General features: G+C 40.7%; 1 protein-coding gene across 1 annotated transcript; it reads right to left on the minus strand.

Annotated features, from left to right (window-relative positions):
• Positions 1 to 1,846: 1,846 nt before the first annotated feature.
• Positions 1,847 to 26,542, minus strand: pgbd5 (piggyBac transposable element derived 5). The gene is made up of 7 exons (XM_056436178.1): positions 25,667 to 26,542; positions 18,303 to 18,733; positions 14,868 to 15,002; positions 11,957 to 12,131; positions 8,891 to 9,088; positions 7,514 to 7,619; positions 1,847 to 7,082 (listed from the first exon to the last, which is right to left on the minus strand). Exons 1-7 carry the CDS (start codon positions 26,064 to 26,066, stop codon positions 6,887 to 6,889), a joined length of 1,641 nt encoding a protein of 546 aa, XP_056292153.1. The 5' UTR covers positions 26,067 to 26,542; the 3' UTR covers positions 1,847 to 6,886.
• Positions 26,543 to 27,552: the final 1,010 nt, after the last annotated feature.

The raw sequence follows: 27,552 nt of genomic DNA on the forward strand, positions 1-27,552 counted from the left end.
TTATATAACTTTTACCGTCAGGCCTTCTTCATTCTCCATCAATCTCTCTATCAATCTCTCTCTCTCTCACTCTATCTCTTACACACACGCACGCACACACACAGACACACACATGTTGCTCCACCAAACACAGTCAGAGGCAGAAACAATATTTTCCCTAAGAAGGTTCTTGAGCTCTGCAGATGGGATAACATGCCACTATTTTTGCCAAACCACGTCTTCCTGGAGGTTGCTGTTTGTGTGAGTTAGTTTTTAGGAGGTCTGTCTGGTATGGATCGTATCATCAATAAGGCACACAAATAATTACATTATACAGTCTCACTATGCTGCTTGGACCAATTGTAATCCATTTACCTGTAGTGGTGTGATCGATGAGCTGATGGTCAGAGGGATTTTACATAATGTGTCTGAGACAATTATGATTTGCTGCCCTCTACTGCATTCGGCTCACATTGCATTATGACTCACGTGCTATTATTGCTGCTGTGTCACACACAGTAACATAGTACAGACAAGCCCGTCAATGTGGCTCAAGTACATCCATCAATTACAACATTATTGCTTTCACTGTTTATTGTCTTATTTTTCCGGTTTTTCTTTTCTTTCATGGAGCTAATTGTTTAATTCAGTTTCAGCATTGTTGTTTTTCATTTGTCACATTGCACTTTATTGAATTCTTATTTGTATACTTAGAGATTTTGCTCCACTTGTTTTTTCTTTATGATTTTTGTTTGTTCAATGTTGTTTATAGAGAAAGAGATATTTCTAATGTCTTACCTGTGAAATATGGTGTGTCTCATTCTCACTGCTCTTGCTTTACTATTTTATATACATGTTTCTCCATACATCAAATGATATACTTTTCAAAATCACAATACATCCTTGGGCAGGACAGGTGTACTGAACTAGAATTGTCAGCCACAATGTAGCCCGGATTTAGCCGTGAAAAATAGTTTTATAAAGGTGACAGATGACATGAAGACCGAGCCCCAAGTAGCAACACATACTGAGTTCAACTGGCTGGCCTTGAGGGTTTAATTACAGGTTTGGATTCCTTGAAGTGCTGAAGGCAACATCTTTGGGAAACATTAGATGGGCTTTTTTTTATACAAGGAAACCATAAAGAAGAGCAGCTCGCCAGATTTAACAACAACCAACCTTTAAAAGATAGAGGGCTCTAGTACATAACAATACAAACACGCCCACATTTTTATTTATTTTAAATTTTCCTGTGATTTTTTAGTAGCAGCTGAGCACATAATACAAATTTCACGTAGCAGTTTTGCATCTTGTATCAAGTGGATAATGTTGTCAAATAAGGGAAAGTATGAAAAATGATCAGTAAGAAAAGGGGACATTTAATTTTTGCTGAAGGAAGGTTAGTCGTAACTTCTTTTGGGAGAGCATGGGAATGACTGTTGTGTTTTTACTACCCCATATTTATACTTTATTCTTGAGATTATTTATACTAAATAAATGCATCAGTGAGTCATAAAAGTGTGTTTTTCCATACGCAGAGAACAGTACTGTAATGTTAATTTGAGATTTTGTGATGGAGGGTGTTGTCGTTGAGTAAAATATAATGTTCAGCCTCCTGTCACACCCCAATAATATTCATACAGTCTATGAACCGGGAAAACAAATGTGTCTTTGAGTCTTTGCTGAATTGAAAGCTGAATTGAAAAGGTATTATGTATTTGCACAGAATTGCTTTTAATCATACAAAGCGATGCACATTTGACACTAAACCTGTGAATCCTGGTGAATTATAAGCTTCTCCACGTTTGAAGTGAGTTACACATTTACACCACAACCTTGTTCAACTCATCAACACGCACATTTAAAAAAAAGTTTGGTCCAACGTACACATTTATTTTACACATATTCCACCCAACGTTGCATGCACGTACACACATCCTTCTGCACTTCTGTGAAACTAGATAACACTTCAGCCGGCGTCACACAGCTTCATATGAAGGGAAATAGTTCGACCACTTGAACAGTTAGAGTTTGCTTTGGGTGCCCGGTAACAGGAATATTTCTGACATTTTATCCGAAGAAACGTGAAACAACCTTTGTGTCTGTTGTTTGGTTGCAGAGCTCCCAACACCAAAAACAACAACACATCTAATTCTACTTTTACTTGTACAGTGGTTTGAAAGCACCTGATACGGTTATAGAAGTCCATTTAGTGTATGTTATTTCAATAAGTGAATATATTGTACAGCAGTTAGTTATGAAGCCCTGAGGTCAGCCATTCAAATTATTTTCATCGCATCCACAGATAGTGACTCCGATTATTTAATATCTTTACTGACAACTGTCTCACTCTCCGGTTACACACACAGACAGACTGTACAGAGATGGCAAACTGGCACATACAGCAAACCACAACTATCTGCATTGCACAGTGAGGGTGATTCATTTCATGGCATCTTTTTGCAAGTTTTTGACAAGCGATTTCGGGGTAATCTTCTGACTGACAAATCTGGATGAAAGACAAATATTTCTGTCATGGCGGCACTTTGCTCCTTCCCGTCAGTCTTTGTTGACTCCGATTTGCACATCTGACATAAACAAATGAACAATGTGAAACAAATGTTAGACTGCTTGGCTCTTTGTAAAAGGAGACGAGGTAGCAAATGAAGAGAAAAAGACCCATCAAAATAATTATATTGGTGGTGATAGTTTAACCTATAGTTTCCTATAAACCCACGTAAACAAAAAAAATCCATTACTGGGATCATTTCTTCGTTCATCATTAGGATTTTTAATGAAACATTCGAGGCTTTCTGTACTGCTTAAAATTACCCAATTTATAAATAGGTATTATTTGGACAATTGTATTTTTGAAATGTGTTAAAATATCATATGTAGTTTGACTCCAGTGGCACCAATTATGTGAAATATGACTTGAGTTGAAACATTACAGCAACAAGGGCATAGGGCTGCATAAAACATGTTCAGCTACTAAAACTGTGGAAGTGAAATATTTATTTCTAGAGTTTCTATATTTCACACCATGCACGACAGGATTTTGACCATATTCATAAAAAAAATCTAATCTGTTCTAATCATTCATATCAACTCTATTTCACGACATCAACACTGAACCTCCGCAATGAGGGGAGAAAGTTACGGAAAAGGCACTATTGAAATATCTGATTCATGGCCGATCAATAGAGCCGTCTGGACAGAATAATCACTTCAGGTATCAACCTGAGAGTTCAAAATGAAGCCATGTCTGATCTATATGCTCTACAACGCAACCCTCTGAACTAAATGAAAAACAAAACATTACGGGGCAGGATCCTCCGCCCTTCTCTTCTGATTGATGGTAAACAGGAGACGACGTGAAGACGCTCAGCTCTCAGTCAACAGTTGGGGTGATAGCAAATTTATAATATGGGCAGAAATCCTTGACAATATTTCCCTTTCCTTCCTCTCACTCATGTGTTGCCAAGTAACCATTGCCTCGCACAGTCATTGGTGCATAACTCCTCCTTATTTTTGCTCCGAGCCGAGCGATATAAGCAGTACAGAAAGCCTCGATGGACGCCTCACATGTCAAGGAGTTTGTGTGACAGATGGGCCTTCGCCATTTTGTGACGCTGTCTGAAGGTTATTTTGTTTCGAACAGCTGGATTTAAATTATTCTCAACCTGCCCCGTGCATTTCTGCTTCAGCGATGATTGCATCGATGCCTTTTACCACGACGTGCATCAGGGCCTTCCGAGGTGGAGGAGGATAAATCGGCTCCACCGCCCTTTAGAAGATGAATTCCCCCCTGTTGTTAAATGTTGACGTAAACTGAAAGCAACCCACCACCAGTTTAAAATGTGGAGTATTTTTACCTCCAGTAGGTTACCATCTCACCTTGCTGCTACACTCCAGGGTGTGGCAATACACTATGAGATCACAAGTGTGTGTGTGTTTTTTTTTTTACAAGGGTGTTTCGCCAAGTCTGTGCTGTGATTGGCTGTTTGGTTTATTTTGCTCACAGGAGAAGTTTGCTCTCAGGGCTGTCCTCCAGAAAGGCTTTATTTAACCCTTGTGTTGCCTTAGGGTCAATTTGACCCGAATCAATATTACACCCTCCTGCCGCCTTAGGATTAATTTGACCCCATTCAATGTTTAATGTCGGTGTTCTTTCGGTAGTCAACAAACAAACATAAAGTGCCTCACACTTAAACTTGGAAAACAATATTAATTCTAATAATTTTCTGGAGGTTTTAATTGCTGGTGTCAAATTGAACCCAAAGGGTAAAATATGTTAATCAATATAAAGGTAACAGGAGGGTGAAACATTGAATCGGGTCAAAATGACCCAAAGGCGGGGGGAGGGTAAAATATTTAATCGGGTCAAAATGACCCTAAGGCAACAGGAGGGTTAAACCCAAACCATCATCCTTTCCTAAACCTAAACAAATAGGTATGTTGCCAGAAGAGATTTCTGGAGGAAAACATCTCCCATGGTGGAATTAGCAAGCTAGCTGCTGAAGGAGTATGATTTAACAACGTGATCCATCTTTAAATGCAGTCTCTTCTCTCGTCACGGCGTATGAAGAACATTGCTATCACAGAATCATCCGTCGATCACAGCACAGTCGGGCACGACTGGACAAAACACTTGTATATCTCGCGTATATTTCAAATGACGACAGTTTACGACCCAATTAAATTCACATCAAATGTGCGTGTAGTCAATATTCCACATTAAAATGACAAGTTGACTATGTAACGTGACAGGGTGTTGACATTGCGACTTTGAGATAAACATTAATGAAACACATTTCGCCACAATGACAGCAACAATGCTTTGGATTAGTGAAAAAGTAATAAAATTACAATCTTGAGTCTCAGTGACAAAGTGATTATGGTCACACACTTAGTGCAGCAATTTGTAAACAAAATATACACATACCTTGTACTCTAAATCTATCGGACATATTTTCTGTTTTGGTTATAGTCATTACTTTTCCATTTGAATTCATTGACATTTTTTTTAACACAATCCATTTAATTTATCTACCTAAATTTACAGAATTTATTAATTTATTCCCATATTTTTTTTTCCGAGAACAGTGTCATTGGGTTCAAAGCTAAAAGGATTATCTAGCCAACGCGTTGCTAATTTAACAACGCTCCTCAAAGTGATGAGAGAAAGTGCACGAGTCCTGCCAGCGTGAAGACCACCGCCATCGTCCTGTGATATGGATTCACACATTGCGCCATGCGGATCGAGCAAGCACACATCAAAACCTTTCACTTAAAATAACGTGATGGGATTCCAGCACGACACTAGCATGTTGAAGCTACAGACAGCAGTGTGGGGGGAAGACGGAGCGTTTTCATCAGATTAACGCCTCTTCACTCACACCTCCATCGGCTTGGCGACAGGTGGCCGAAATGTGTTACTTGGCGAGACATTTGCAATTTCAGGCGAGATGACATTATGTGATTCTTAAACACATGTATAATAGATGGTAATTTCCACAGGTATTATTTCTGGCAAAAGTTCTCAATAATAGAAATAATCCAGTTGTGAAATGATGTGTCACTTTTTTGGGCTTCCTGATGAGATTTGGGCCCCAAAGCCTCGTCTACATTAAAATGTGTTGCAACATTTTGGGACATCTCATAAGCCACCAGTGAGGAGGTTTTTTTCTTCCTGTACTAAATCTAGCTGAGCAATATTTTTCCAATCCCCTGCCATCATTCCCACAAGATTGTTTACTTTCAATCAAGGATACTTTGAACTTGTTGTGCCCTGAAAAGCAGTTAAATACAGGAGAGGATAACTGTGGTGTATAGTTCTAATAGGTAACTGTGAGAATAGACAGATAGGGATGAGTTCATCTGCCTTTGGCATTGGGCATTTATTGTTTGATTTTGTTTTTTTCGTTATTTCCCACGCAAAATGTATGTTTTTGTCTGAGCTCTTCTCATAATTATTAAATACTTGAATTCAGATTAATCTGTGGTGTGGTTGTTACTTCAGGTTGTCATTCAAAGAGTTTTAAATATTTTGCTTAAGTCTTAATAAATAAATCCTAAGAATGTTTCCCCTTCCAAATTTCAAATTTTTACTTTTTTAAATCATGAATATTTACCGTTTTGAGGAGCTTTAAAAAAAAAAGATGTTTTTTTTTTTAACCTTTCTTGGCTCAATTGAATTGGGAGGCTGTGAGTTGGTGGCACACTGCTGTGTGTGTGTCTTCCTCTACTGCATACAGTATGCAGCAGCACGACACATCTGGGTCACAAACACACACGGAGCAAGAATAATTTTCACACCAAACAATATGGTTATGCGTGCAGCGTGTGAACACACCTGGTTGTCCTGCTTTTACTAAGCTTGTGTTTCAGGCTCGCAGGTGTTTTTGCAGCGTGGAGATATCGAGCTACTCGTCGCCTTTTGGCCCGAAGAGTACACGTTGAAACACTCTCACGGGAGAGTCAGGCTGATGTCAATACCTTCACTCTTCGATAAAGGTCGAGACTTGAAGCTGACATCGTTTAACGGTGAATTCGTCCTCGGCTTCATTGTTCCCGCCTGCTTGTGAAATAGCTCCTGCTGACGACTCCTTAGCACATCTATGTGGTTGGATGTTGCAGCTGAGGCATGTGACGAGTCCCTTGGCTCGAGATTCTCTACCGCGTGGAGTGCAGTCGTGTGTTCATGAATATTTACAGCACCATGGAAAACAACGAGAGGAAGAGAAACACAGGCTTGGCACTGCTTCAGTATCATCACATACACACAGACTGCACTGCTGTACAACCGGAATGAAGTGTACATCTGTGGGGCTTGTGTTTGTGTGTGTGTGTGTTTGTGTGTGTGTTGTGTTTGGCGCTCTGGCTGTCCTCCTCTTCCTTCTCCTCCTCACTGTGTGGGGGAGCAGTCGTCTAAATCCAGCAGCTCTTTGACCAGTCTTTCTCCAAACTGCACCCGGCTGTACCGCTTGACTGTGTAGGCGTCAGACATCTTGTAGAGGATGTACGCGTTGTTGATGGCGATGCTGATGCTCAACCAGAACACCTGCTGCCAGGTCTTGTTGGGCTTGTGAAAGATAAAGTACCTGTGGGAGGAAAATAGCGACTTACTCCAGGGTTTTTACACAAAGATGTTCTGTCAAATAAATTATAATGAGTTTGACTTCTACCTGGAACCTGTTTTTCCACGTTTTGTGTCGAAATGACTACTGGGTGACAACAATTGAAATTTATCCGGTTTTGAGGGAGAGTGCTGCCAAACAAGCTGCAATGTAATCGCTCAGGGCAATTCCAAATGTTTTCCTTTACCTTTTCGCTCGATCCAGTTTATTACTGCGTCAAACCAAATCTCAGAGAAGGATTGTTTTTGAAATACCGTGAGAGCTGACGAGAGAGTTTGTTGTCTTAAAGATTTTCAATGACATGGCTGAATATTCATCTGACAATGAGGAGGAAGCAGGTTAAAGACCACACGGTAACGTTATCGCCTGGAGCCGACGTGCTATGTTGGACATACTTGCTGTACTTGTCGTCGTATTTGCAGATGTAGCTGAGGTGCGCCGCGAAGGCCTCGACAGCCAAGGGACATGGGATCTCCCCGCTTTTCCTCTTAATGATGATACCTGCCACAGTCACACATACCAGCACAATGAGAGACAGCGGAGACGCCCCTGAAGGGACTACATTTTTCCAGATTACGTGGTCACCCGGCCAACAACCAGACAAGGGAGAGGAAAAGGAGCGCTCCTTGACACGAGGGAGGCTGCCCGGGTGCGTCTTGTTATCATTCATAACCAAGCAGGGCTCTTTATTCTTTCCCAACTGCAGGGCTGCTTTGCTCATTAGTCTTTTCCCCAGCAAACACTTAGACTAGTCACAGCTGGAGATGCACAGGTAATGATATTATCGACCGTTTCGTTCTATTTAATTAACAGTCGACCGTGAGACAGCATGCACAATATCCTGAAATAGATGCATGGTCATGGAAATGTATCTGTTATTAATGTGTGGCCGTTAAACATGTGTAACTAAAAACATTTCCTACATCACTACATCACTGAGGCAATGCTTCACTTTCTGGACTGTTGTTGGTTGGTCTTTGATTCTTAGCCAAGAAAACTTCTCAGCTGTTCTGGGAACTTCCAGTATCTCCATAACGTTCTGGCAAAATCAATTCCTAAGTAGTTTTTGGAAAGATATGTATGATGCAATTGCAGAATTATGCTTCATTTTATCACTGCAACACCTGGTTTAAATAGCTGTAAACTAAATCCAGATTGTTATCATATAAAACGCTTGCATCAGCACTAAATTGATCATATATCCCGAATCATGATAACTTAATTTTTTTATTAAACCCAATTTTATGGCTATTGATGGGATTTGCAACTCCTTTTGTTCTCTTTTTTAGAGTGAAAAACACACGTGAACACCTTGGGGAAAGAAAATCAATGTGGGATCAAAACTGTTGAACTGATCCGGTACTTTGCTTCCACATTCTTCATTCAAAGAGCTCACACACACTGCAACTGAACAAAACCGTTTCGAGGAGAGTGGATTACAGTTGAGAGAAGAGGAATATCATGATCATGCTGCCTCCTGGAAACGGATTATCATGGATTAGAAGCTCTCTCTTTTTCCTGACACAAATGCTTAACGATGATGTGGCAATTTCTCCTGATGGTAACATCCAGATGACAGTCAAGCTGATGTTATTAGTCAGGTTCATGACTTTTCAAAAATCATGGCACAATTTGTGGTTTCCTAGAATTAAAAAGCATTGCATATTATGTGCACCGTCTTCTGTACGTACTCAAACTCTCCAAATACTAATGATTCAACAAGACAAATCTACTTTCAGAGTTTGAGTTCTGGTTGTCTGCGCTGCGTTTACCTTGTTTTGTTGGGGAATAACCGTTGGTGAGGAACCTGAAGTGTCCCTTGTTGTACCAGCTGATCAGTGACATGCTGCCTTTCATCATCACTCGTGATTGGCCGCGCTGCGCTGGCGTGGAGCTGCAGACCAGCATGCTTTGTGGTAAGCCTGTACAGTCGCTCTTCCTGGTGCTCAGCAGACCACAACAGTAGATATCTGGAGACGGCATAAATACAGACATGTTGGCATTTATATGAATACATCTGAAACAGAAAGAGTATGTATATCCACTGTGAGGAAATATACTGATTAGTTGATCGACAGAGAAATAATTGACAATTATTGTGTGAGTGAATAAAATTATTTTTTTAAGCAAAGAAAATAAATATATATATATATATATATAATTTTTTTTACCTTAGAACTCAGCTATTTTTTTGTATGCTATAAGGTTTCAAAGAGCAAACTATTATTTGAAAAGCGTATTGAAGATCGTTAGTTGCAGTCCTAGTTTCATCCATTCCTGCAGTTACTCCTAAGAGTTTAATGTGCTGTTCATGCATTCTGCCTAAACTCACCGAACAAAATACTGTAGAACGTTTATCTCCCTCACAGCTGTCACACTTCTTATTCTCTTCTTCTTCTTGTGCCATTTAAAAAAAACTTTCCACCCATTCTAATTCTTTATTCTTTATTTGTTACGAGGATGAGCAACGATGATAATGTGCTGCCGATTTGTTAATGTTTTCAATTTGGAGCATGATTTCTATCTGTCTAATAAAGAGATATCCAACACGGGCACCTGGTCGTCCGCAGGGACCACGTGAGTCGCCCGCAAGGCATGTTCTAAAAATAGTCAACGTTGAGCTCCATCAAAAAAAAGAAACGTCCATAATCCCCGGGCACTAGGACCTTGGGGAGGCTGCTGCACTAGCTTTCTCACTCTGCAAGTACCTTCTCTCTCAAAGACAGACAGGATTACAACCAATGAGTTTAGCTCAAAGTAAATGATGCACGGAGTGAACATTAAAGTCAATGTGCACTGTCCATTTAAAAAAAAAAGAAAAAAAAAGGTAGTTACAGAATGTCAAAAGTTGTTAACGATTTTTACCTGCATACATTTAGCTTTACTTTAATACAATAAATAACCATCAACATCTCTCTATTCTTTGTATTCATATACAGGACTGTCTCAGAAAATTAGAATATTGTGATGAAGTTCTTTATTTTCTGTAATGCAATTAAAAAAACAAAAACGTCATGCATTCTGGATTCATTACAAATCAACTGAAATATTGCAAGCCTTTTATTCTGATTTATTGCTGATTATGGTTTACAGCTTAAGAAAACTCAAATATCCTATCTCTAAATATTAGAATATCATGAAAAAGTATACTAGTAGGGTATTAAACAAATCACTTGAATTGTCTAATTAACTCGAAACACCTGCAAGGGTTTCCTGAGCCTTGACAAACACTCAGCTGTTATAAATCTTTTTTTTTACTTGGTCTGAGGAAATATTAAAATTTTATGAGATAGGATTTTAGAGTTTTCTTAAGCTGTAAGCCATAATCAGCAATATTAAAAGAATAAAAGGCTTGCAATATTTCAGTTGATTTGTAATGAATCCAGAATGCATGACATTTTTGTTTTTTTAATTGCATTACAGAAAATAAAGAACTTTATCACAATATTCTAATTTTCTGAGACAGTCCTGTATATTATTATAAAATGTGTTTCCATTGAATGGTATATTTGACAATGAACTAGTTTATCTTTATCTCAGTGATAGAGTCTAAATGAGCATGTGTGACTCGCCTGAACCGCAACAGGATTATATGCTTTCATAATTAAATATGCCTTTGGTCAAATGAGCATGAAAATAAGCACTCTATGAAAATCTGCTTCAAAGATGGATTATCACCATAAAATATCACAATTTCCAAAATTATTTCCTGAAGAGCAACTTCTGATTAATAATCAGATAAGAAGATAATGAGAATATGGAACATTTGTGTGTAGGCTATAACAGAAACAGTGAAACAACAAAAGCGGTCTGGATTCAAGCGTTCTCTTTGTGATGTGTTGCAGTAAATTGCGTTTTCTTTCAAGTCGCCACTTTACCTATTGATCTTTTGAGATGTGACCGGCCTGAACACTCCCCCCTGATTCTTCCATGATTTATTGTGCAAGTCAAAAGGCAATTAAGTCTATCACAGAGCATCAGGAGGCTGGTATGGTCGATGTTGGTTGAAGAGCAGACGAAAATTCATCGAAGCAAGTCACTATAGCATAAGATTTAGTTGTCAAGATTTTGAAGAACAAATGTGGGCAAAACTGCTAATTTCAACCCCGTCAAGCAACAAAGTCTTGAAGACATTTTTATCTTGTCAAAGAGACATTTAAGTTCGGAGTAAAAAGGGCGAGACACAGAGACGTTTACAAGAACAAGCCACCAGTCTATGTTTTCATTGACACATGACATGATTCTGCTTTTACACATTCCCCATTGGGTTAAAGGTGTTTCCCTCGTGGTGGAAGGACACATGAAGAAAATTAATCATTTGAGCGGAAACCAGTGCCATGAAGTCTCATTTCAACAGATTTTCTTCCTCTCAGTGCTTTTTAGCCCAAAGACGCTATTTCGTCACGGCTAAAAAACAAATAAGACAACTTGAACGGGCACTCGGTAGAGCGCATACCATGCATATCGAAAGATTGGGCATTGAATTATTAACATTTTGGCATTAGTTGCATGCCAATTGGATAAAAATTGACTATGGTAAAAATAAGATTTTGACCTTTTCATGGCCTTGACCTTGACCCGATCGATCCCAAAATCTAATCAAATGGTCCCCGGATAATAACGAATCATCCCACCAGATTTCATGCGATACGGTTTAAAACTTTTTTTTGTTATGCGAGGAACACGCATACAAATAAATAAATAAATAAATACACGGCGATCAAAACATAACCTTCCGCATTTTCAATGCGAAGGTAATAAAAGGTGTTTTAATGTCGGCAGCAGGACGGAGACAAACCAATAGATTCAATATCTGCCGGTGCAACTTGTTTGTGTACCTTGTTTGCTGAATTCTGTGAAGAGGCCGAGGCTTGTTATGGACGGCCCGGTGAAGATGATGGTGTTCTTGCCAGAGATGTTCTGGCAGAGCTGCTTGGCCACGAGGCTGTGGAGCTGAGGCTTGTTCTTCAAGGCGGCCAGGCCATCTGTGCCCTCCTTCAGATGGACGGAGATCTGCAGAAAGAGAAGGGACGTGTAGGTAAAACAGACAGAGAACCAGCTCATTATCGTTCAGTTCTAAGTACCATTTGGTCTCTTCTACGTAAAATAAATGATGCCGCTATTCTATAACTTCAGGCTGCAGACTGTGTGTATTTGAACGTTTCATGATTTCTTTGTTTTTTCGTAAAGTCTTTAAATATGTCCCGAGGTGACGCTAAAGGACAGGCCATGGAGAAGCTTGAATCTAAAGTGGACTCATGAATGCGTTTGATAAGTTTCATCGTAAAATGACAATAACATGGATGGGAAATATGCCAGTTTAATTTACATTTGTATATGTAAGAACACGGACCCATTCATCCTTCAAGGAAGATTATGGGGGACATAACACGGATTTAATAGACCACATTGAACACATTTCTGATATTGTTTTCCAAATAGTGTCAAATATCTGAAATGTTACATAATGTCACATTGGGCTTTAAATAGTAAAATTTGTGAATTATTATTTTCATTAATATATTGTGATTTTTTGTTTACAATGGTTTTAATATGCTTTGAATTGATTATAAAATATTTTTGCTAAATATTATTTAATCAGCCAAATTAACTGAGCAGATCTAAAATTATGTTTCTAATTGTGCATATTTGTCCTATTATTTTTGTGTGTGAAATTTGTAGGTTATAGTGTGACAACAACATTTATCTGATTTGTTTTAGATCAGTTTCTTCAAGAAATGTATTCACAGCAGGTTCAATATAATAGATGACATGTTATGTAAGGATTGTCATGAAATGGTTGAATCTTTTAATTGAGCTACTTGTGCGAGATCTCTCACAACTAGGAGCAGACATCTTGGAAATGTTGTTATGGGAACACAAAATCACATGACCTGTCACATGACCCACCAAGATGTTTCGTAGGTGTCACTTATGGACTTAATGAGATTTCTTTTTTTAACGCTAAAACTATATAAGGACACCGTGGTACGGTGGGTTTTTATGAGGCCCAACTATTAACCCTATTAACCCTAACGCAAGATTGTTTGTGTTTGTAGATTCACTCTTTCTTTGTCTCCCCTCATTCCCTCTCATCTTTTTATTGTTGATGATCTCATGTGTTTGTTAATCTCACCGTAATCTGCAGAATACGTTTTGATGAATTAGGCCCGAGCTTTTGAAAAAATCCCAAACATATTTTAGGAGCTGTGAGTATGAATATTTCATGACAATCTGGCCAGTTTCTGTTGAGATGCATCGCTGTGGATCGAGGATAGACTGAGCGGCCTCGGAGCTCAGCGCGACGCCCGAAGAAGAGCTCGGCGTCCAAAGAAAGCCATTATCAAATACGTACAAACAGAAATGTACAACCCACAAACAGCCACGTGTCCTTCTTGCACTTCGACTCCTGCTGTTGCTCACAAGCTGAACGGCATTAGCCTGATTAGCCGGCATCTATGTCAGACCTTTAGCTATTACACTAAGTGGCCGGTAGGTACCTCTGTGTGTGGTACACTGGCTAATGGAATCTCATTGATCCACTCCATTAACTCGTTTTATTTCTTAGATTTTTTTTCCCTCTCTCCCTCGACACAATTCATTTAAAGATGGCAGATCTGAGACGGTGGACTGGTAAAGAATGAGTGACTGTCAAACGGCCACAGTCGGTGTGCGAATGCTAATGCCGCTGCTCGGTGAAACGGATTGGGTGACGTGGGCGTGGCTTTACGAATGACCGAGAGGCTGCTTGCTGCACGACTCGTTTAAACACAGGAGATTTGGAAACATTATGAATTGGTGTTCTTTTTTTGACTCGAGCCACGATAACAAAAAGAGAGGGAACAGGCTAATTAAAATTCTGATCCTGTTTGGTCCTCTCTCCACTGATGACATTCTGGACTACAACCAGGAGACAGTAGGAAACACTTCCCGAGCAGCTCAGTCTTCCCTGAGTTCATTTCCCCTTTTTAATTTGTTCTCTGCGGTGACACAACTTTTCTTTACAATGTGGTGGAATTATATTGCTGTACTTTGTACCAGATTTGTCCAAAAGGCTAGTTTGTCATTGGGCAGGTCCTTCTCAAACCCGAACAAGAAAATGCTTCACTGACATGATTGTTTTATTGTTTCTGATGTCAGTACTATATAATGTACTGGACTGTGTGTGACTCTATAGGACGTTGTAACCTATGCTGGTAAGGTGATACATGTTTTCTCCTGTGTCTTCTTTGGGTTGGTCATAAATAGTGGTGTTGCATAAGGAACCGGAGGAGTAGAAGATGGTTAGTGAGCAGCAGCCCTGCTTGCCTGAGCTCACAGCCACTATATATTCAAATATAAAACTACCTCAAAAGAAAAATCTGACAACCAATATTTTTGCCCAGACGGTATTTCTAATTATTCGAGATGAGTCTGATTCGTTCATAAAAATCTCCCTTTCTGTTTTATTTGTGTAAATCCCAAAACATTTTAATCTTTGTAGTTCTGGCAAATAATTGGATGAATGCAATATGATGCAACATCGACAAGCTGAGAACGAGATTTGAAACTTGGTGAAGATCAAAGTCTCTGATATTTTTCCGATAAAAATAAAAGAATAAAGAAAATGCATTTCTTCTAAAAAAATTCAAAAGCAGCAAATTAAAATAACCTCAACGCAAACACACAGAAATGCACTATTTTCTCTCCCATCTCTTCACGATATCTGGCTTCCATTTAGATTTCTGATCGCTTATGAGTATTGTTTACCTGACAGATGAATCCGGTGGAGGTACACTGTCGTACCCAGAGGCTGAACTTCCTCTTCTTCCTCTTCCTCAGCTCTCTTTCCGTACAGGTGGTGATGAACACCGGATCCTCGTCTATCAAGGGCTCGTGAAGAACCTGGAGACACACATGCAATGGAACTGTACCTGTGAGTTTGTCCCGGTGGAGATTTATACAACAGTGTCACAACAAGCAAAGTACACAACGTATTCCTGGAATAATAGCTGGCCTTGACGAAGGAGAACAAAAAAGTATTGGAGTGAGGCGTAAGATTGAAGTTGCGTATGATGTAACATCACAGCTCAGGGTTGGAGAGAGAATGCAGCCAATTGAAGATCTTTACAAGCCTGCGATACTGCAGAGAGAACAGAAATACACTTTCCTTCTTTGCATTTATCCCATTCAGTATTTCTCTTTGTCTATCTACATCTTTCCATCACCACTACACAACTAAATAAAGACATTAAATACAGTACTTTGATAGTGTGTGCTTGAGTATTTTAGCTTCAGACAAAACCTTGAGAAAAATGAGAATAAATAAAAATCGAAATAGACAAGACATGACTGGGGAAAAAACTCAAAGACGTTATCTTCTGCATGGTGCAAATTGATCAGAATAAAGATATACGATGAACAAATAAATATATAAAACGATAATAGAGACACACAGTTTCAAACTATTGTCATGCTTCTTCTTCCGTTTAAAACAAAGCTGAATATGTCGAGTTACTGGCTCTACTTGTTAGGATCAGAATCAGATACTGAGGATGAATTTCCTAACAGGGATTAAATGAAGTATTACAAAACAAACACACATCCACGAATCCAAACAAACACCCACTGAAAGTCTGGGAACAAACAGAACATGCATACACACAACCAAATATTATCTCACCCTTCCTTGGACGATTACACAAGCCTGGTACAATTATCTATTAATATTTTCCAGAGTCGTTTCAGCCACAAACAACACATATTTGCATTTCATGCTTCTATGCTCTCGCTTCCTCCGGTGTCTTCCCCGCCTTCTCCTCCCGCTCCATCATGATTTGACTAAAGCTGAAGTGAGAGTGACCAACAGCTCTTTTCTGCTCGAGGAAAAAGAGCAACAAGTCATTTCCAAGTCAAATGGGGAGTTATGGATTACACAAGAGAAAGATGAATCAGGCTTAGCCTCTGAACGGACGACATCCACCAAACCACAAAGGCCTTTTGAGAAATACCTCATCCTGTGGCTGCCACGTTAAGCACAGCCACAGCTGCTGCAGCACTTTTCTCTTGGTGACCAGATCTACATCTTATTGTAACAGCTGAAGACAAGAGCTGTAAGATATCAAATAGTTTGAAAAATATTCTATTTATAAGTATTACAAAATGTTGATAGAGCAGTTCCCTCTCTTTGATAATTTCCCCATAATTAAAAATATACTAAATTGATTTGATTGATTATTTGATCTGCAGAAATTAATCAGATACTATTTTCATAATGAAGTAGGTCAATAATTTGGTGTTTTTCTTCCATAATATCAAACTAAATAATGTTGGGTTTTGGACTCTGACATATTGGATTAAATATTTCAACTTATTTTTAAAACTATTTTCTGACACTTTATTTTCAGTTTATTTATTAATCATTCTGACCGAATGATGAATTGATTCATCAAGGAAATAAACAACAGATTAATTAAAACTCAAAACAGCTTGACTTCTCTCCTGCCATCTATGTCAGTCATTCACTGGCGAGATTACTTTTCCATTATGTGCGAAGAAACAATTTTTAGTCTGCGCCACTCTCACTATCTGGACCCACTTGCTGCCCCTGGCACAGAAAACCAAGAGATAAGACCAACTGGCCTAGATTCACATACACTGTGAACGCCGCACACAGATGCTGTCTGATAGACGGTCTGCCCTCGCTTTCACGGCAAAGTGGATAGAGAGCACGAGTGTCAAGCCCTTCATTTCTCCACAATGAAATAAACTCATCAACATTTACACTTAAGCTTTATTGACCCTAAAATGCTGTAATGACATGTGCTGAATGAGATGTGATATGAGGAGGGAGGGGGGAGAGGGGTGCTGTTAAGAGCCTGTATTCCCAAAAAGCATCACAGCACTAACATCCTGTTTCACAATGAAGATTATGCCAACGCACTTATACTGCAGACATTCCCAGAAATGTATTAATTTGTAAGTGTCTGCAAAGGATCCCACAGGAATATGATTCCCTGGCTAGAACCAGAATCTGACAAACTCAGTGTATTTGTTATGATTATAGAATCACGTGAAGCTAAATTAGAAAAGTCCTGAAATTAAGTGGCAGCAACACCCTGTTCTGACTTTTATGGCAACCGTTTTAATGAGTAAGTGGTTAATAAAAAAGTCATAATTTTGGATAATTAGGAGCAGATTACATGCTATGTTCTCTTTTCCCGCTGCGGATTTCCACAACACTCTATTACTCTACTTTTGCTATTAATCACGCACATTATAAGCCCGTTTTTCACCAGGAAGTAAACACGGTCGAGTGAGGAGCAATTTGTATTGTTTTCTTTTAGGAATCAAGCTGAACAAAAGAACAACACTTATATATATAAATTCTAATTTGATTTAACAGATACAACTTCGATCAGGTTGTTTATTCGCTGCTCCTTTAGTATTTGTATTGCAGTTAAATATATCGAGAAGAAAATAAAGCAGGATTGACTAAACTCCAGCCCACCCAACATAGATTTGCCAGGCAGGCGCTCCCCTGCCTCATTTGCATGAATGTGGCTCTAATACATTCAGTGTCAATGAAAACAAGTTGAAATGAGGCCTGTGGAAAGAGAGTCTGGTAAAGTTCTCAAATACTTGCTGTGTGTTCAAACTGCTTAGATAGTTGAATGGTTTGCTCTACCTCAAGAGCATATATTCTTTACATTCTTAATTTACAAGCTAAACTGGGAACTCCTCAGCTTCTGTATTAAAAGTGCATGCTATATCTTAGAGTGAACCCTACGGTGATAACCAGAAAAAAGTGATATTAACCAATGTTGCATCAATTATGTCTTAAATTAAATCTAATATGTCTCTGAATATTAAGGGTGACTGTGGGATATTCTTTCAATCACGGGGTTGGCGGTTCAATCCCCGTCCTAGTCGATGTGTCCTTGAGCAAGACACTTAAACCCTGAATTGCTCCCTGTAGCTGTGTCTATGGTCTATGATGTATGAATATACCATGATTGTAAGTCGCTTGGCATAATAGCTTCAGTGAAATGTAATGTAACATTTTTTCTGTCGTTAGCAAACTGGAGCAGTTCATACTCGTCACATTTCGACGGTGCATTATTAAAGAGAGATGATAAACTCAACTGTGCTACAGATTTATAGGATGCTTTCGGGAGACCTAGGCCCGCAGCAGAGTGCACACACCTGCGTCTGTGAAGGTCTGAAGGTGCAGCTGAACGACTGCTGCAGCAAGTCCAGGAAGGGCTGGATCTTGTACAGGCCCTGGTTGCTTCCCTGTGACGGCCGGAAAGCCACAATGTGGAAATACTTGAGGATCTTTTCAAAGCGCGCCTGGCTCATCTTCAGTGCGATGCTCCGGTTGCTGAAGAAGCCCGAGCTCCAGATGCTGAGCACGGACTCGCAGCGCTGCACGCTGGTGGAGGTGACAAAGCCCAGGAAGGCCTTCATCTCCTTCGCTGTGACGGGGCGCCAGCCTTCGTCCGACCCAAAGCGTTCCTGGAACTTCTTGGCATACATGTTGGTCTGTGTGACCATGTTCTGGATGCAATTGTCAGGGACGAAGAGCTGGAAGAAGTCCAAGGCTGTGGCGGTGGCCGGCATCTTCTGAGCAGGGCCTGAATCAGGACAGGAAGTGGAGAAAAAAAACACGTCTGATAGAGGAAGATAGACAGATTGACATAAAGAATCCCATGTGAGCCAACTCAAAGTCACAACTGTCCCTTAATCCCAGTTTTTAAACTTTAGACCAATGCCACTAATTTGACTGACTGAATAAAAGGTTCTCTTTTGACACTGTGAGACACGATGCAATTAGATTGTGTTGAGCTGCCACCGTCAAAGCTGTTTCATGCTTTCATAAACTACACTGTCGTCTCATAAGAAGTGGGGACACTGAGAGAACAGTCATCAATATAGGTAGTCTTGCATTGTATTAAATCGTCAGAAGAACATCGACATTCCCATCAAAATCGCTGCGCTGGTTCATGAATCAGCCACAGTTAGCCTTTGGTGTAAATGTCACAAGCCCAGGGCAGCTGTTAGATCATTTACACATCATGACAGCCACCACGCGGTGATCCCCGTCACAGTGTGGCATTCGTACACTTGCCAAAGGTTTCAGTGTCTCATTGCTTTAGCTTTATGGAAGACATTGAGTCAACGTCTTGTTTTGATAGGGGAGCCTTGAATGAAGGGCGTGTGAACTCACGATGTCAGTGAAGCATCAGCTGATGAGGGATGTGGTTGTTAAAACAGCAACGTTTGCCTACTTTATAAAACCCAAATAATCCCTGCAACTAAACCTGTTGCACAGCTGTAGAGTATGCACGTAACACCGCACACCTTGAAGTAATGGACAAACAGTTAAATTGTTATGTTAAAGTGAAGCATAAACAGCTGAAGATAATAAATACACATTGAATTAAGCTTAATGTAAAAAAAATGATAACCCGATTAGCTACAAGCATAAAGAACGTCAAATTTTCCAATACAACTATTTTCCCTCTTCCATATACAGGACTGTCTCAGAAAATTAGAATATTGTGATAAAGTTCTTTATTTTCTGTAATGCAATTAAAAAAACAAAAATGTCATGCATTCTGGATTCATTACAAATCAACTGAAATATTGCAAGCCTTTTATTCTTTTAATATTGCTGATTATGGCTTACAGCTTAAGAAAACTCAAATATCCTATTTCTAAATATTAGAATATCATGAAAAAGTATACTAGTAGGGTATTAAACAAATCACTTGAATCGTCTAATTAACTCGAAACACCTGGAAACACATTTTCAAATGTTTGATTTTGTTTTGCTGTTATAAATCTTTTATTTTACTTGGTCTGAGGAAATATTCAAATTTTATGAGATAGGATTTTAGAGTTTTCTTAAGCTGTAAACCATAATCAGCAATATTAAAAGAATAAAAGGCTTGCAATATTTCAGTTGATTTGTAATGAATCCAGAATGCATGACATTTTTGTTTTTTTAATTGCATTACAGAAAATAAAGAACTTTATCACAATATTCTAATTTTCTGAGACAGTCCTGTATATCGGAATCCACCAGTTTACCTCCTATTTAAAATCTTTCTGTCTGAAAGCGGTTAGGCGTTGCATTGAAGCCACGCAATCAATACTCAGTGCAATGACTGGCTTGATGTATTTTCTCGAGTAAATTAGAGATTTTCTCCAAGGTTGTTGGATCCGTGAGAGGCAATTTAGACGTTGCGCTGAATTAAACAACACAATCTCATTATCTCTGAACAGAGTAGAATATGTTTTTTTTTTCTCTTTCGTCTTTGCAGTCCTGAGTGGTTGCAACCACAATAATGAAGGACTCTTGTTTCAGTCTTGGATTGCTGATTTAAAGATAACATTAGGCTTAAACCTAAAGGGTACATCATGTACCCTTCACTACATCCTCCAGCATCTGGACTCCCCAGGAACCTATGCCAGGATCCTGTTTGTGGACTTCAGCTCTGCTTTCAATACAATCATCCCGTCCCTGCTGCAGGACAAGCTCTCCCAGCTGCACGTGCCCGACTCCACCTGCAGGTGGATCACAGACTTCCTGACCGACAGGAAGCAGCACGTGAGGCTGGGGAAACACGTCTCAGGCTCCCGGACCACCAGCACAGGTTCCCCCCAAGGCTGTGTTCTTTCCCCTCTGCTGTTCTCCCTGTACACCAACAGCTGCACCTCCAGTCACCAGTCCGTCAAGCTCCTAAAGTTCGTGGATGACACCACCCTCATTGGGCTCATCTCTGGTGGGGACGAGACCGCCTACAGGTGGGAGACTGACCACCTGGTGACCTGGTGCAGCCAGAACAACCTGGAGCTCAACGGCCTAAAGACAGTGGAGATGGTTGTGGATTTCAGGAGGAATGCAGCCCCACCCGCCCTCTCATCCTGTGTGACTCCCCGACGCTGTGGAGTCCTTCCGCTTCCTGGGCTCCATCATCTCCCAGGACCTCAAGTGGGAGCTGAACATCGGCTCCATCACCAAGAAGGCCCAGCAGAGGATGTTCTTCCTGAGGCAGCTGAGGAAATTCAACCTGCCAGGGAGAATGATGGTACAATTCTACACGGCCATCGTTGAGTCCATCATCTGCTCCTCCATCACCGCCTGGCACCCTGCAGCCACAGCCAAAGACAAGTGCAGGCTGCAGAGCATCATCCGCTCGGCCGAAAGGGTTATCGGCTGCAATCTGCCTTCCTCCAGGTCCTGTTCACTTCCAGGTCACTGAAGCGGCCAGAAAGATTGTCGCTGACCCCTCCCACCCTGGACACTCCTGTTCGAGTCCCTCCTCGGGAGGAGGCTGCGTCCATCATGACAAAGACCACCCGCCACACCAAAGTTTTTCCGTCGGCGGTCGGGCTCATCAATGGAACCCGGGACTGACTGACTGTCACCCCCAGGACTACCACCTCTTCTTCCACCTTCCTCTCTCCTCCTTCTTCCCACTCCTTCCTCTTCCTCCTCCTCCTCTTCCTCCCACCTCCTCCCTCCTCCTTCTTCTTCCCTCCTCCACACACGTCACTTTAACATGCACTTTAACTTGAGGCCTCCTCCACACACATGCCACTTTATTTGCATGCACTTTAACTTAAACACACGCCACGCGTAACATACACTTTTAACTAAAACACACCACTTGAAGCACACACCCAAACACTTTCACATTATTTGTTGTCTTTCTGTCATGTTGATTGTTGTTTGTTTGTCATGTCCAAATGTTGCACCTTCCACCAAAAAAAATTCCTCGTTTGTGTAAACATTCCTGGCAATAAAACTGTTTCTGATTCTGATTCTGATGTAGAACGGAGGGGGAAAAAAAAGACAAGCTGGCCCACAGAGTTGGTGCCTGTGGCGGCAAAGACAGCAGAAGTAGCCGCCGGCACGGCTCGAAATCCACTCTCTGGCATTCCACTAGATTTGAAAGCTGAATGGAAAATCCAGCACGACTTCCTCAGAGCGAGCCATTCCTCCATAAAAAACATTTGACATTCAGATTTAAGGTTGACAGAGACAAAATGACTCACCTCAGCTCATCTCAAGAGAAAGCCAAAAATACAACCTGAGTACTCTTTTTATGGATAATGTGATTGTTTCAATCTATTTCCTCCATAGATCTTCTTTATAGATCCCTGCCTGCCGATCTACAATCAAGCCGACATCATGCTGATAAAACTGGATTAAACATGTACATCCTTCTTTCTTCAGACTACTAATATGAGCTAATGTTTCTCAACAAGGGAAGCATTGAAATATCAATTTCCCACCTTGCATATTAAAAAACTCCAGCAACGTTGCACCTACAGAGAGGAGTATGATCCCTCATGATTATCTGCTGTATTATTTATATTGACGAGGCACAAGCATCTGGCTGGCAAAGCTTTTATAGCCATGTATTTAAGAATGAGAAATTACCGTGTAGTTGAGTTGGATAAACCCTTCATATAGACAACACATGCAACAGAAATAGATCATGGGTTTGAGAACAATTTCTGATTCTTTCCTTATAGAATTGCCTGCTTTTTAAGGGCAATATGCTTAAATAGACCATATTAATAGGAATATGTTTAGTGGCAATACACTGTATATTATATCTAGAGTGGAAGGCAAATCCCATATCAAATTATCTGTGTTCTGCTGAGTTGCATTACATCACAAACAAGTCTTCACATGTGTGAAACAACGACTTTTACAACTCATTCTAGTAGTTTTGTGTTATGAATCATTTATTTTAACAACCGAAATATGTTAAATATTCATGCACGGAATCTCATCTGTATAATTTGATTTACTGTTGGACAGCACTTTGATCATATAAGTGTGTATTTCCATTAAATAGCTTGAAAACACTCTTAAAGTGTGGTTTATAGATGATTAAATGTAAAAGTGAAATGGTTATCTCACTCGGCTTTGCCATAATGTCTCCAGTATTACACAGTGCAGTGCTTGTATTGACAGTGATATGTGAATGTATATGAAAAAACATGAACTAATGTGTCCTATAATTTTTTTCTTTTTTAGTATTAGTTATTACTAGGCCTATTACATTGTTTTCTGTGTCATGCATAATATCTTGTTTGTATGACTTGCTATTTATAGTTTATTCTATTTCATGTTGTGTTTTTGTCTTTGCATAATTATGCCCCATTTTGAATTCAATTGGTCTTGTGTTTGAGTTTTTTTCTCTGTGAATATTTGGACATGTGTATGTGTTAAAGTGGCAGACATGCATCTCTGCTTGTCAAACAGTAAATGTACCTTACAGTAGTAGCCTTCTATATACACTGGTATACATGCAGATGTCTCTTCTGTGGTTTCTCCAAATGCCATGGTGAAACAGGACTGTCAGAAAAAACGGGTCAGACAGATACACAGACATATGGAGAGTACCAGTAATCTATTGGACATGCCCAGCAAAGTGAATGAAGAGATAGCTCATAATTCCCTTCAACATCACCATAAAGTGGTTACATAATCTGAGATGTGGATACTTGGATAATCCTCAACTTGGTCAGGTGCCTGAACCTCTCATGTGTCAGTCTCTCTCGCTGACATAAAACACTGCCTATAAACGGGACCTTGGCAAAAGTTGACGCTGTAATTTTACACAAACACAATCCAGTGAGAGTTGGTTTGAGGTGGATCCAATGCTTTATGATGGTGGCTGATGATTTATGTATGGGGTGCACAGTCTCCAGGAAGGCGAGATGCCACATCAGCAGTGTGTTTGTGTCACCACCATCACAGCTAGACAGTAAAACACAGAGACATAAAGAGAAATGGACAGGCAGACAGTCGGGAAGGTGAGAAAAAGACAGCCAGGCAGTTGAGCAGGTAGTCATACAGAGAAATCCTGACATTGCATGAAAATATCCCAGACGACGTGTCCATCATGGGCTGACTTAGTGGCTGAAGCAGCGTCTCGTTTCCTCCATGCCATTAAAATGGATGGAGGAAATGCATCTAGATTCGCTGATGCTCAGGGAGCTATCAACCTGCGCTGTTCAGGCCGATGATAACATCTTGGGAACTTGAGTTCTGAAATGTGTTATGCTCCCTGGCAGTCCTGCTTCCATCCAGTCAGGCAGCTCTTAACCATCTCAGCCCTGATGCAAGATGGCGGGGCCACACCCACACTGTCCATGCTTGTGCAGACAGTAAACGTATCTCGACAAACCAGACTGGACTGTATAAAGCAGACAGACGCACCTGCTGACTCCCGACATTGGTCAACAGAGCTAAAACAAACATCAAACCGAGCAGGAAGGAGCAGGTTGTGCAGGAAGTACGGAACACCCAGCAACCTCACCTCACCTCTTGTGTTTGCTCAGCTCAGTTTGGTTCACATTGTTTTTGAAAAGTAAAATCGGCACCACCCTTCAATAGAACATGAACAGAAGAAAAAACGGCTGTTTCTTATTTTATTTGGCGTGCTGCTCAGTAATCCACCAGGCCAACGCCACCACCTTCAATTTAGGTGATTTTTGTTGACAATAAAACATCTGTGTATGTATGTGGATACTCCCATGTGTGTTTCTATGTTATTTGTGTGCGGCTTGGTCCATATCTGCAACAACCATATGAGGTTCGCCTCCAAGGGTGTCACAGTGCATCTCACAGTGAACACAGAATGGTATTTCCACCCGTCGCTGTTGCCTCAGCTGAGGCAGAAGAGATGGAAGGCAGCATGACAGTGAGAACCCAAACCGTCAGTATAGTGATAGATAAATTAATACAAAACGAAGAAGACAAGCAGACTAAAAGCTTGGTACATGTTGGTTAGCAGCAGGTTTTAAACAGAAGGAAATCATGCTTTGGGGCAATAATTACAAAGATGGAAAGACAGTCTAACAGTCACGACACACACACACACACAAATTAAAAGATAGTCTGCAACCAGAATCGGAAAGCTTTTAGCTTCCGTCTCATAATAATAGTTAGTTATATTAATTAACTTGGTTCAGGAGGACAAAGGCCAGCAAGCTTGATTGTGTGCATGTATTCTACAGTACGCTTAATGTAATGTGTGTGTGTGTGTGTGTGTGTGTGTGTGTGTGTGTGTGTGTGTGTGTAGAATCAGGAGAGACATCATGTCGATTCTCTAAATTGAACAGCGTGTCTTCCTGCCCTGCCCGGAAACATGAACACACACACAGGACAGCATGTGTGCAACAGCTCCAAGCGGCGAGGTATCAAAGGCCAAGCATTTGCCATTAAACTGAACAGCGATTAATGATGCAGTGCCATGCTTCTCTCTGTCACTCACTCACTAGGATGCACACACACACACACACACACACACACACAAACAAACATGAAACAAGTATCCAGTTGTCTCAAAGCAATGGCCTTTTGTGTGCTTTTGGCACCAGACACAGACGCAGAAAGGCCCTGCCTGACCCTGAAAAGCATAAATGTGAACTGCACACGTTCTCCATCCAACCACACACACACGCGCACACACACACACACACACACACAGGTGTCCCCCTTGAACTAATGACCTCGTTCATGTTGCATCGCGTCTCACCATATGTGTCTTTGAACGGCGGCACGGTGACATCCTGCAGAGTCCCCGTCCATCCCTCCTCCTCTGCCTGACTCCGGGTCAGAGCGCCCGGAGGACCGGCTCCGCTGTTCCCGCTGCCACCACCTCCTAATCCCCCGCGGTGTCCGCCGCTCTCCTTATCGCCCCGTTTCTGGAGGTGGTTCTGCTGCTGCTGCTGCTGCTGCTGGGGCTGCGGCTGCTCCTCCTCGCCCACCTCCGCTATGTAGTTGTCGGAGTCGGAGTCTCCGGAGGTGCTGTAAAAGGGATTGTCACTGCTGTCGTCCCCGGACTCGCCAAACACGTCGTCGGATATCTGCAGGCTCTCGTACCGGGAGCGGGCCGCTTCCAGGAGAGACAGCGCCTTCCGCCCGCACTCCGCCATCTCTCTCCGGATAGTGATGCTCTTCTCCTCCTTTCTTTTTCCTCCCTCTGTCTCCCCCTTTCCACTACGGCTAGTGGCGTGCAAGTGGTCACGATCTTGCAAGAGCAGGGACGTGTTTGCCTTGAGTGTGGCTGCTACACTTGTCCCTGTTTTAGGTATGAATTATGATCCGTGCAGTGCCCCCCAGGCTCGGATGCGGAGCCGGGCGGTCCGAGGCGTGAGGATCCGGGGGAGAGCTGTCCGCTTCAAGGGTAGCCTACTGAAATATTTCCGCCTCCTTGATCTGCCTACAGCGCTGCAAAATTATGGATAGCTGTGGTTTAGCATCCGGGTTGAGAGACCAGGGATTTCTCCTCAAAGAGAGGAAATAGAGGTAGTGGCTGCCCCTGCATCACCTGACTCCAGAGCCCTGCTGTCCAATAAGATGCATGTTATCATCCAATCTCAGAGAGGAGCGGCTGAAGGGAGCTGCTGGAGCTCCAATGTGGAAAAAGTATGAAGATTAACGGTAATAGAATATAAGAATACAATGTTAGAGAGAGGAAAGGATAATATTACTGGATTGAAGTGGTGAAAATATAGTTCCCTAAAAAAGCAATAAAAAACGATATGATGCCTATATATATGAATGCTTTCTACACCCTTATTTACACATGAAAAAAATGCCTTTAGCATTAAACAAAATAATCTCACTTAATGGTGTTTGGTAGTCCTCTTCAGAGCTTCTGATCTTGCATTATCACAATACAGTCCTGTGAAGAGGAAGTCTGCATTTTCCATGGAATTGCAAATGTATATATTTTTAGATCTATTTGATTGTTTTGTCAATACATCAACAATGAACCTGTAAGCCAACAGGTCTTTAAAGTGGTTAGAAATATAACACGTTTGAACATCCATGACAATAAATAGACCGATTAGGCAGATTGTTTTGTCAATTTTCCAAGGTTGAGAATGAACTTTCAAACTAATCTTACATATTGTTTTGTTTTTGTAGGTCTCTATGCCAGATTTGAACAACGATTGACGTGCATTTTGAAGCAGATTATTTTAATTGAACAAAAACAAACAACGATGACCAAATACTAAACATATTCCTTCGAGAGTTATATGATAATTAAAACGTGGATGTTCAAAGTCAAAAGTCAAATTCATCTTTATAGGCAATTTTCCAATGTTGAACTTACAGAAAATCGAAAGTATGTTTGTCTCTTTTTTAAGTGAATAATAGTAATAAAGTTATCAGTTAGTAAAGTACAAACAGTCAACAGTTAACAACAACAACAAAGAGTATTTAGACAACATATATTTGATAAATTAAGAACTATAAAAAAGACTTTACGTCTGTATTTTAGCAACAGTCGGACATGTAGACCAGAGTCTGCAAACTTGGCCATGCATGTGATTGATGCTGTAGATGGGTTTTCAGGGTATTACTTGTAACTGTATTGCCATCTTTAAATGTAGCATCAGTTCAGTTGAACTA

The sequence above is a fragment of the Pseudoliparis swirei genome, chromosome 17 (genome assembly GCF_029220125.1).
Source record: "Pseudoliparis swirei isolate HS2019 ecotype Mariana Trench chromosome 17, NWPU_hadal_v1, whole genome shotgun sequence".
NCBI classification, from domain to species: domain Eukaryota; kingdom Metazoa; phylum Chordata; class Actinopteri; order Perciformes; family Liparidae; genus Pseudoliparis; species Pseudoliparis swirei.

Coding starts and splice junctions, on each gene's coding strand:
- pgbd5 (XM_056436178.1), bottom strand. CDS start 26,066: ATGGCGGAGTGCGGGCGGAAGGCGCTGTCTCTCCTGGAAGCGGCCCGC. Junction 18,734..25,666: donor GCCGTTCAAAGACACATATG/GTGAGACGCGAT, acceptor GTCCTGATTCAG/GCCCTGCTCAGAAGATGCCG. Junction 15,003..18,302: donor TCAGACCTTCACAGACGCAG/GTGTGTGCACTC, acceptor GTGTGTCTCCAG/GTTCTTCACGAGCCCTTGAT.